The sequence below is a fragment of the Ixodes scapularis genome, unplaced genomic scaffold (genome assembly GCF_016920785.2).
Source record: "Ixodes scapularis isolate PalLabHiFi unplaced genomic scaffold, ASM1692078v2 PGA_scaffold2__306_contigs__length_199485367, whole genome shotgun sequence".
Classification (NCBI taxonomy): Eukaryota; Metazoa; Arthropoda; class Arachnida; order Ixodida; family Ixodidae; genus Ixodes; species Ixodes scapularis.
The window spans coordinates 54,047,574-54,059,854 of record NW_024609857.1 but is presented as its reverse complement, the minus strand read 5'-3'; the positions used below and the strand labels follow the sequence as shown (position 1 = coordinate 54,059,854).

At 44.6% G+C, this 12,281-nt stretch overlaps 1 protein-coding gene across 1 annotated transcript in view; it reads left to right on the top strand.

The window, feature by feature from the left end:
• Window positions 1–12,281, top strand: part of LOC120844880 (voltage-dependent calcium channel subunit alpha-2/delta-1) — an 86,606-nt gene that overhangs the window by 25,282 nt on the left and 49,043 nt on the right. The window contains exons 7-9 of the mRNA XM_042291394.1: window positions 499–559; window positions 1,369–1,419; window positions 2,268–2,367. Coding sequence (XP_042147328.1) covers window positions 499–559; window positions 1,369–1,419; window positions 2,268–2,367 — 212 coding nt within the window. The remainder of the gene's footprint in view (window positions 1–498; window positions 560–1,368; window positions 1,420–2,267; window positions 2,368–12,281) is intronic.

The window sequence follows — 12,281 nt, the reverse complement described above, 5'->3', positions numbered from 1 at the left end:
TTTATAGGCTAATTTCCGCAACATGATTCGTTGGGGAATGATAATTAGCTGCACAGGACTCACCACTTCCCGCATTTCTTAATCTGCCAGTCACTCCGGAGAGACGAGAAGACTGTTGCTGTATAAAAATGTAGAAATAAAATATTGCGTTATCGTACGCAGGCCGATGAGAGTTCTAGATTGACCGACAGGAATAAAGAAAAATATATATCAATACGTTTCGTGTTGAACGTCTCAGATTCACCGATTTCACTACTTGCCTTTTAGGGAAATTTGATTAAAGCATTTGCATGTTGTTATGAGGGGCGGGCTAAGCAGAACTGCCGCTAATTACGTGAATTGATCGCGTCCCAATTTGTTGATACAGCAGGCTCTTTTTACGGCAGACTGCCAAGTGGGGTTCTAATTGAAGCTCCGCGTTGACTAAGATCATTTGGGACTTGGTTGTGTCGTTTTGCTTCTACAGCTGACGCTATTGCTGGTCTTATCTCGTTTCAGCAAATCGTTGGAAGGTCGCCCCTGGAAAGCCAGACCTCTTCGATGTCCGAATGAGGCCTTGGTGAGTTCTATTAGTTGCAATATCGCGTTTATCGCGTTACATGCAGTCCATTAACGGCGACGTGAGAGAGAGAAAGTGTTGTGAATGAAAATTGGGGGGGGGGGGGGGGGGGGGCAGGGGAGAGGAGGCCTTAGTTGTGCGACCAAAAGCAACGCTGTGGTCGAAGTTCGCAATTGGCAAAACCAGAGCTTACTGCATTATGATAATGCCTGCTCAGTCGCCGGATCGCCGCGAGGCAAATCCTGCCAATCACGGCGACGCAAATCCCGTTCGTGATGTCACGGAAGGAAACGAGGCGAATCCATCCAATCACGGCGAGACAAATCCCGTTCGTGACGTCACGAAAGAAAACCATAAGAGGCCGCCACTGAAACATCTCGAAGCTGATAGCATCGAAGCGATTATGAATGATTTAAAGATGTTTGAACGGCTTGGTACGAAATATTAGTTTATTGTTCACACTAGCACTAGCCGCGATACCCAGTATATGTAGCGAATTTTGGCATCGACAATTTTACTTTGGTTGACAAAATAGATGTTCTTGGTTTCTTATTTTGCCGTCAGACAGCTTTTACGCGCCAAGCTATCTAGGGGATTTGAACTTATTTTCGAGTAATGCTAAGAAGTTGGTTACTTTATCTCCCACCCGATATGTTGGACAGCAAACCCAAGCGCGATGAGAACAGGCGCAGGACTACAGTGTCCAATAACCGTCGCTCGAGGGCCGTTTTTACTGCGCGTATGTGCCTGACATTTTATGCTGCACTCCAGTGAATCACGCCGCTTTATTTGCTTTGTTTTTCTTCCAGGTTTATTGACGGCTCAAGTTCGCCTAAAGATGTCATTGTACTAATGGACACGTGAGTTCCTTTTACGGCGATAACCGTTACTGACAAGGTTTCGTGGCGGATCCCGGGGTTTGGCCGCGTGTTTATCGTGGCCCCCTAAATTTAGCGAAGACATTCCTTCGCTAAATGTAGCTGAGAATCACAATCTCACGGGACACTGTGATATCATGATGTTACGTGAAGTTCCAAGTTTTCCCTTTAAATTGCGTCGGAATTTTGTGCCACGCGACGTTATTGTGCTACGTGAGGTCACAGTGTCACGTGATATTAGGATGTCACATGACGTCGTGAAGTCACGTGATGTCACAATGTCACGTGACGTCAAAGTGTCAATTCAACGCCGTCCACTAGCGGGACCCAGACCCGCTAAGTTTAAACGCGGTAATGTAACTAAGTGCCGCAGATCCTTTTCAGGACACGCAAAGTAGAGTTTTTTTATTGTTGTTGTTGTTTTTTTTAAGAAATGTGAGTCGATAATAATCTAACCTTTCTGCTGATGATGCGATATTGGAATAATTTATGTCATAAGGATGCTGCCTGATTTTATGCTACGTTTGAATTACTTACTTATAGGCAGGCATACTGATGTGTTTGTGGCCCTTGTGAACTAGTCCAACTTTGACGAAAAGGTCTTTGTTGCCTATTTACGATTGATCTTGGTATTGAGTTTATTTCATGGCAAGAAACTATGCATTATTGCTTTCCATTCCAGGAGCAGTTGTATTGTTATTGGTGGTAATGTTTTGCACTTTATTTATTAAATTGCTATAGTTCGGTCTTCATGCCTCAAAATGTACAAATAATCTTATGATGTAACTTTCCTTCTTCAAGTGTATTTTTGTTTCCTCCGACTACTGCAGAAGCGGCAGCATGCACGGCCCCTCCATGGAGATCATGAAGCTTTCCGTCAAGTCCCTCCTGAAGACGTTTGAAGAAAACGATTTCATCAACGTGGCTTGGGTGAGAGTTCTGTTTCGGTGGTCGTGTTAGCCGAAATTGTACACTAAGTAGGCCCGGTGCTTCGACATATGGCATCCCACGTCGCCCCCATAACGCTTTTTAGGCACCAAGGCATAACCGCTCTTTATGTCCTTTCTTCTCCCTTATTCTTGTGACTTTAGTTTAACATATTCTAACGTCACACAGGAGACCATTAGTTAACGTTCGTTGACTCGGTACCCTTGTGTGATGCAGACAAAAAGGCAGGCGCATTATCTCCGAAAACGCTGCATTATAATGAAGCTGGCGACACTGCGGAACATGCGCTTCTAATTATTACGTACTTCTGCTTGGAAGTGAACATTATATTATGGACTTGCCACTTCGACTGTGGGTTTTGAGTACGCACCGTGTAGTATCTTCAGTTTTACGAGAAGAGGACGTAATTTTGTAAAGGGCCTTTTGTTCCCCCTCTTACATTATTTCATTTACAAAAATTACCAGTACACTTTATTCCTCGTAAGAGCGTGCACTGCTTTAATAGAATGCATCCCATATTAAACATTTTCTCACCGCACCGTGATCTTACTTTGAGTCAGAAAAACCAAACCAACGACCGGGATACGTCTAATTTCGTCTATGAAAAATCGCTCTAGCCTTCATCTAAACTTACCTCTCACCCAACTATTCGCAACTCCAGCAAAACAGACGGCACATAGCGGGAAAACATGGAACTGGCCGGGACAGGTCCTTTCGCGATTTCTGCTTGTATCTTGTGGCTTCCGTGTTTACATGTCGTCGATGGTTTGCGCGATAAAACAGTTGTCCCAATGACTCTCTCGTAACTAGAGTATCATGTTCCCAAGTTGCTCTGTATGCAACCTACGCCACTGCGTGAAGCAGATATTCAGCGTTTATAAACATTCATCAGCATTGCGGGATTAAGGTACGGGTAAAGGGGGCCGCTGCCCAGGGCCCCGGGCTGCAAGGGGGCCCCATGTTGGCCCCCGGAAACTTGAAAACTGCTAGTCGCTCTCAATTCAGAACAGCTAAAGAAGGAACAAAACTAAAAGGAGCCTCTGGGCCCTGGCATTCTGGCATTGCCCCCCCCCCCCCCCAATCAATTACTTTTTCTTCAACGGGGAAACAGCGATACCATAAAGTTCCCTTCTCTAGACAAACTGGCGTTTGTGAACTCGTTGTAAAATACTGTGCTAGAGCAACAATATGTAAGCGTTGTCTCTCACCTTCCTTGTCGAAGAGAGCACAGCTGTCGACACTGGCGGTCCCTTTGAAGTTTAGTCTAATTGAGGACAGGTGGAAGGAGGGACACGGAGTTCTCGATTGCACTGGGGCTTTTTCCACGCGTTTTACGGACGATGGTGGGTTGAAAGGCAAGCAAGTGTTGCCGAAGGCTATAGGAGCAACATACATGCTACACATTATTTTTGTTTATTTTTGTCTTTTAGCGTAGTATATATATATATATATATATATATATATCGGTGAACCTCCCGAAGCCATCCTTTCTAACCATTAACAAGCCTTTTAAAGAGCCGGCTCTTGAGATGTCTCCCAAAAGTTTTCAAATGACAATGGGCGCGTTAAGTCCGTGCTGCGGAGCGCGAGAGTTTGGCGCTCTTTTCAGTAAACGGACAGGAGTGCCACCAACGACCTCGAGCGCGCTCTTCGTGCACCGAGAATTTCTCGGAGCGCGAGACGCTCCGTGACGTCACGTAAATGAACTAGATGGCTGCGCTGCTGGTGAGACCGTTGACGCCGTCGAGACGAAAGGCGTAAGCGGGCCGCTGCCCATTTTCAGTTCATTAGTGCTTAATCCAGACGGTAAAAAGATTTGATTTGAAAGCCAAGAGAGCAATTAGCGTTCCAAAATATGTTTGTTCGTGCATCTCGCCTGAAAAAGAAATTCATCTGTCAAACGGTAGCGTGCCGATAGCACATCAACAGAAACGTTGTCGAGATGAGGAGACATTCGGACCGCTCTTCCCCTTTTATAATGCTTAGCTAAATAAAGATACCCCGATTGGAAAGCCGAAGCATCAGTCAGCGTCGAGGAAAAAGGTTTGCACGTGCGTCTTGCCTGAAAACGAATTGATCTATCGAACGAGAGTGCCGATAGCTCGGCGACAGAAAAGTCGTGATGAAAAAACAGTCAGACTGCTGCCCTGCTTAGAATGCTTAGTCCATTAGCAGCGAATAAATATACTTAAATTAGAACGCCAAAACATCTGTTAGCGTTGCGGGGAAGGTTTCGTCATGCATACCGCGTAAAAAAGAATTGGTGTGCTATCAAACGACGGTGAGCCGGTATCGGCGTAGCTTTCGTCCCGCGCTGCGAGACGGAACCACGGAGTCTCTTACAAATTTTGGGGTTTCATGCGTCAACGAGCGGGTTCAAGGATGCTGTCTTTAATTTAAATCGGAACAGCACGCATGGTCAATAAACAGATCGGCTAAGGTAACTTTCCACATATGTCTCAAAGCGAGTCTTCAAACATTTCAGGAATATTAAAACGTTCGTAAAAACTTCATAACGTCGCCATCTTTTTTGTTTTAGACTCTGCACTGCCCACGGGCCTAAATAATTTATCTTCGAAATAATTTCGGCTTCTGCCACCCGTATCCAGGAGAAGCCGGGTGTAGTGTAGCGACCAAGGCCGAAGTGACGAAGAGTCGAACAACACTTTATTTATACGAACACAAGTTTATATAGACAACAACACTAGCGACACACACAATCAAGGTTGACAGACGTAATACAGAAACCGAAACTACGACACAATACCGGGTTCGTCATAACCGTGCTGTCGGAAGGAGCTCGTGTGGCTCGTCGATAGTTTCGGGCCGTGTTTCAAAATTTACTCGATCTCACTCTACGGTAAAGCTTCTTTCTGTCTGTACTTTAGCGTACGAAAGCCCGCCCACGTCCAGCGTTTTTCTATTTCTGTTGTCACGTGACATAATGTGCAGGGTAACTCGGATCTATTCAAGTTGATCTGAAACGCAGTTTCGGTGTGTCGCCCTCCTCTACGCCATACGTCGTTCAGTTGCTGCGCTCGGAATAAAGGAGTACGGACTTGACGGGCCCAGTGACTACAAGCAACAGCTCTGGAGCCTGTGACTGATCTGCGAGTGCGAGACAACAATTCTCCTGCCATCTAGTGAGATCATCGCTGCAATTTTGAATGCAGGAGTGTCTTAGTTTGGGACGTGAAGGATCTGCTATTATCGCATCGGCTTCAAAACGGCTTGAGCACTAAATACTGTAACGACCAAGATTACTTTTGAAGTCAGTAATTGATGAAAAAAGAGCTAGTTAGACAAGTTCCGATCAATCGGAGAAAGTACTAGAATAAAAACATTATATTCTCCGGACAGTTTTTGAGTTGCGACTCGCGATGTATGTCGTTAGGGGCAGCAAAATGTTTTTTTCTTTTTTTAATGTAAATTATTCGGGTATCCCTTCGGTTACTGCCTAATGCAATTTGTGCCTAGGCAATCATACCAGTCGTCATGAAGGGAGCCATATGTGCCGTCTATCTAACTCACCATAATGTTGAATTTATGCAAGTCGTCAGAGACACGTACTCTATAAATAAGGTAGTAGGTCTGATAAAACAAGTCCATAGAAAAGCGGAGTCAACATTTTCAACATTTAAACGGAAGTTTACGAGACTCTCCATGGAGCTGCTAAATGTTCGCGGCACTTCTTAACATTTTCCCGAATTGTTTATTGTGAACTGTTTATTTTTTATTTGTACGTCTTAAGTCAAAAGGATTGGCTCTTTCCGAAACAGCCTCTAACCCACAATTTTACGGGCTTCATTTCCACCAGTGAAACCTGAATTCCCTAATTATAGAAGCTACATATACATATCGACACCTTCCGATGTGTACCATAAGATTAACGGTATTTATATTCCATAAGGTGGTGAAATACACAAACTGCCGTCATTGTCGTTACCAAAGTCAAGTTTGGGGGTTCTACCTGCCAAACCAACGACAGGCAACTGACACGCCCCAGCGGAAGACTGAGGATTAATTTCGACCACCTGGGCACGTTTTCTCGAACGCTAACCGTGGTTTAATATTAACTATTGTCCCTAGAAGAGGGAATTCTAGGTCACGTGACTAGGAGAGCAGGGGCGCCGAGGGAGGAGCAGTACCTACAAGCAAAATGGCCACGACGTCGCTTAATGAGGGCTAATAGTTCTTCTTAGTTCTGCTGAACATTCATTTTGATCCGGCTGTTATATTAATGACGCACCATCAACCCATTAGCACGCCAAGCTAAGCGGTAGTTCAGAGGGACTACTAAACTAACCGACGGCAGCATTCCGCGAACGCATCACTCTTCAGCAGTCCGGGATCCAAGACATATGACGGTACATAAACCTAGCAAGTGTTTTTATGGTGAGTAAAAAAATGTTTTGCGGACGAGTGTTGGTATATATTTTTACTAACACGTTTAATTTGTTACACTATGCACGCCAACTCGTGAGCAGCGATTACTTTGCGAAGAAAGGGGGTTATCCTCGATAAAGTTTTCGTTCCGGGTGAACAGCTGGGACATTGTACTGCTTTTCTGTTCGCAGTGCGCCGATAGTATGCCGACAGCATTGAGGTTTCTACATATCCTCGCTGGCCAGCAATTCAACGGTGACGAGAAGCTTAGCTCCTCGTCACCGGTGGATCGGTTGGGCAAAAGGAAAAGCGGGCAAACAGTTGAGATCACCAGGAATGGAAGAAACGTGCGTCGCAAGGAACAAAAACGAGAGTACAGCACCGGCGTTGCCAGACTGGAAGGCACACGGGAAAGTTATGCGTTGTTTATGGTGAAACATATTGAAGGAAATGTTTCTTACATTTTCGAATATTCGTCGTCAAACCCTAGCATAGTAGCTAAATTTTCTTCGTACCATCTGAAGCAAATAAATTGGTCTTCAAGTACAACATTACTATATTTTGACTTAAAATACCATACTAGATCGATGACAACCATCAAAAGAGGATAAACAAAATGATTGGCTTGTTTCACCGATAGATGGCGCATCTTACTGCCCAATCAAAAATAATTATTGTTCTATATCCAGCCGTTTATTACAGTACCTAGGTACTTTTTCCTTCCTAGGCACCGTGGTTTACCAAAATGGGTTTACCATCGCTTCGAGAAAACCGGCCCTGGGGATCTTTCAACGTGCAACCGAAAGCTCTGTTACACGGCGCCTTCTCCGCAATAAGCCTCCGACAGAATGCGGGCACCACGGCCGGGACACGAACCCGCCACCTGGGGATCCGTAGGCCGGCGCATTGCCTCCGAGCCACCGAAGTGGCTATTGTCTTTACCGCCACCACATCGTCATCATATTCAGTATTATCATCATCAGCAGGGGCCTCGTGAACAGCCTTAGCGCAGGGCCCCAAAATTTCTTTATCCGGCCTTGTTCCTTAGCAGCATGGAATGAGAGTAGGCAGTCCTTTGATCGCCTCCTCGAAAAAGGCCAAGCCTCTGGAAGCCCACTGGCGCCAACACATAGACGCAGGCTCGAAACGTGGAGGATAAAAAGCGGGGCAAACCATTTTGAGTCCAACGCTCGCTTGCTGATTCTCCAGCGTTGTGCGTTGATCTCGCGCATTGCAAGACACGGCATGCATTAGACCGCCATATTTGCACAATAACGGCGTCCCCTACAAGTTGCTCGAGTGGCGAATAGGAACTGAAAGGGTGAGAACTACGGTGCGTCTCTTTCGGGGGTTCGGCTTCTAGCACGAGCTCGTTGCGCCTTCCGTCATGCTTCGACTGCTTGTACACGCTCGAACCTGAAGAGACGCCGAAGCCTCATCGAAGGTGACAAGCTCGCGCTGGAGGCGGGACAACCGAAGGACCCCCCTGCCGTTATTGTCCTGTCAGTGACGTATAATCAATGCCCGTCACTCTAGATCTTGACACCAAAAGACCATCCCTTTGCGTCACTGCGTGTGTGCATTGACTCATGCGCTTACGTTTTAAGTTAAAATGGGGAGTTTAGAACAGGGGGTCCCAAACGCACTGGTTCCTTCGAGAAGTTTGGGGTGTCGCAGTGCGTACGCGCAGATGTTCTACGCATGCGCAGTGCGATTCCTCAAGCCAATCGGGGGACCCGAGGCTTTAGGGGGCAACCTGTTCTGAAGCTTCCTATTGTAAGTATGTTCAGCCGCTAAATTTAGCGGAACGAGCCCGCGCGGCATGGAACATCGAGAGCTTTCTATGTGACCTGACCAGAACCCGCGCTGGCTCATCAGATCCGTCGGCAGACCAAGCACCTTTGTACTGCGGGATTTGTTGGTACGCCCAAGCTGCACTTTCTAACTTGGCTCAGCCCACTGATATTGGCAACGTTTCTTTTTTATTTCATCCCAAGCAATGTAACAAGTAATTTCGCGGCGTGAATTTTTTTTTTTTAGTTATTTAAATTAATTGTTTACTGAAAACCTAAATTGGAAGTACGCTCGGTACACGATTTCGAATTAGGAATGCACAGCCTGGCTACACGTAAACGGTACAATACAGAAACGCTAGGAAGTTACGAAAATCTTGAAGCTTTTCGACAGGAATGATAAAAGAAAGAGAAAACTACTCATCAAGAAAACAGCGCCATAGAAGAAGACGAGGTAAATTTGTGCTTCTTTGTCCCACATCTGCTATGCGTTCATTTTACATTTTCGCGCGAATATATTCGCGCAACGTTCTGGTGGCGGGAACCCTTTGTCCTCGGCGGCAGGCAGAATTAGAAGTCTGACACCGCAGAGCACTCACCCATATGTACTGCCGTACATCAGAATTCGCTGAATTATATATGAGAGGACCGCTTCTGGAGGCGCCTACAAATACCGGTATCGAATTTCGGATAACGTCCCGTTCCTTCAACAGTCCCAAGGCCTCGTTTGGTTTCGCCCGCATTATTTAATAAAAGGGCGACGGGACACGGCGAAGCCATATTGACGAAATCGTCTGTCCAGCCCTTATAAATTTTCTATGGAAAAAAGTTATTTTTTTCTTCTTCTTTTTATTTCGCGCGTGTTTCGGCTTTGCTGTTAATGCTTGTTCTTCGTTTTATGTTGCACTTAAAGCTCTCCGACGCCTGAACTGGTTTTCTGAGTTTTCTGCTTCTTTTGATTTAGTTCAGTTTTCTTTTTCTATTCAAATAATGAAGAGGTGTTTTGTTTTTTTCGTGGTTTTGGGTTGCGATATTTCAGACTCCAGATCAGAGACTATCGAAGTTTGCAGCAGCCTGAAGATCAAAGGGAGGCAGGTCACGGCTGCAGAAAGAGTGCTGGCGTGTCAAGTTTTGCATGAGCGCGAAGAGAGCATTAGCGAAGCAAGCAGCGCTTGAAACACGCGTTTCACGTTCGCACAAAAAAAAAAAAAAATTCCTCATGTTATTTTTTATTACAAAAAAAAAAATTGTGATGTTAGAATTTTAAGTAAGACGCTAGAAAATAACGTGACCGCAGTCAATGCTCTTTTTTTTCGTTCGCAAGGAGGTTACCTTAAATGGTTCCATTGAACTAATACCCCGAGTTATAAAGTTGTTTTATAAAAAGTTTATTCTTCTATCCACACATTACCTTAACTTGAAACCCATTGTATTGGTAACAAAGTACTCCGATAAGAAAACTGATTTTTTTTAAAATTAAATTTAGCAAAAATGCAAAATAACTTTAAACGTTTTTCTAGACGCACTTGCTTCTCATAAAAACAATCGCTTAAAGACATAATGAATGGCGTTTGTCACATTTTAACAAACCACATAAGTCGAAATTTTGAGGTTAGCGCATTCGTTTTTTGTTCTTTTTTTATTCAGGTGCTTAAAGATTTTCTTTCATATCACTACACGTGTTGATTGACATCACACTAACTTGAACACGCTTGGAAAATATTCCTTGATAATGTGTCATATTGTCGTTATTTGAAAAATGTTCATGTATCTTACGATTTGTAGTTACCTCTCGAGTTATAAAACCGTAAGCGTCAATCACAGATGTGTTAATCGTTTTGCATTCCGGGGTGCGACTTATGGGTGTAGGAACAAATGGTCCCGGAACTAATGGTCCCGGAACAAATGGTCCCAGAATTAATGGTCCAAGTCCAAGGTAGGACAAAATGGTCCCGTAGGAAGACTTTTTTGAAACTAAGATATACCATGCAATATATTTTCTCCGTTATGCAATCAGTGATTTACTGGTGTAATGAAGGATCTCGTCTATACTTTGAGGCCGGTTACTTCAAAAAAAGTGGTCGGGTATTGAACCTAATTTTATTCAGAATCGTCAGAATATTTTCGAAAAGAAAAATTTTGAAACGAAAATATACAGTTGACTGGGGTCCATGTCACATGAGCGAATCAACGTTTTAGCGAATATCGGGGGCACATGTTAACCCTTTCCCCCGTCCCTCGCGCTGCGCTTATGCCTCTTAGGCGGCGAGAGTCTGCGGCAGCTTATTACAAAAAATGTGAACGTACTTGGCCCACCCGTAAACGCCCCTTCGCGGCGTCCGACTATTCGCTAAAGTGTCATTCGGTGAAACGTGGGCGTTCGCTAAAACGTCATTCGATCAAGTGGGTGCCTCCCCTATTGAAGCCGTGAAACTCGAATTACTTCCATCTCTTCATGACGCGTGTTGGTATCACACCATAACGAGCGGAGCTCGATGCCTTTATAGCTGCAGTAGGTTTCCATAGCGCAGAATATTTCTAAGCTTCTTAGAAAAATATAAAAACGGATCGAGTTCGTGCAACCGTCAGCCTCGAGATTCGGAGCTTTTCTTATAAGTTGGACATCGTAAGATGTTGACCGGAGAGTGTTGTTGGATTTTATCAGATTTATTCAAAAACTCAGAAGCCAGATTGGCTATATTTATCTGGGACCATTTTTTCCTAGTTTTGGAACCATTAGTTCCGGGACCATTTATTCTGGGATCATTTGTTCCGGGACCATTTGCTCCGTTTCCCGCGAGTTATACTATGTTCACACTACGGACGCAACGCGCCTACGTTTCATAACACACGCAAACCCAAGCGCAACAAGCGGAACGAGTTCGCTCAGATCACGATTGCTCGTAGTCTGAACGAAATCGTTCCGCTTCTTACGCTCACGTTCGCGCGTGTTATAAAAAATCGGCGCATTGCATCCGTAGTGTGAACACAACATAACGTGGTGTCTGCCGCATTTATTTTTGCCTCTTCAAAATAAGGCGTTTTTACGGAATCTTTGGTGTCTCATGAGCCGTGAGAATCTCTACAATTTATGACGTAAAAATGTCTTTCCTTAGAGCCGTTTTTTTTTTCTTTTTTTGTAACATTTTTTTAGTCGACGGCTGTGGCTTAACCAAAAAAAAAAAAACAAAAAAACTTCTAGCTATAAAAAAGTCAAATCCGTCAACTTTTGTATTACGCCCTTGCACAGCTGCTGCAAGGCAATAACCGACCTTCCATTTGTGTTATCTCTTATTTTCATCACTTTGTTCCTTGCATCATTACAACAGCAGGACAGGTTATTGTTATGTTAGATTCGACCGCGTGCTTCTCTTCAGCATTGGCCTTTGTGGAAGCTTGTCAACGCCCGCTTTACTGGCTCGGTATCTTGATAAGAAAAGAAAAGGTCAGCAATGATAGCTTAATCTGGACTGGCTTTATTTCGGTACTGCAGTTTCAAGCACTAGTTGGTGTGCTTAAGTCCTTCACGTTTGCGCTGAAAAACTTGGACATTTCCCGGTTTGCGTGCAAGCTCTCACAGTGAACGCATCTACCAGGAACGAGAGATGGTTATTTAACCTTCTGTAATTTATTCCAATTGGCGACGTGTGCTATCAAAAGCGTCGCTGTGGTCGGCCTTCCACAATTGGCCGAATGCTGACCATGACGTCAGCAAAG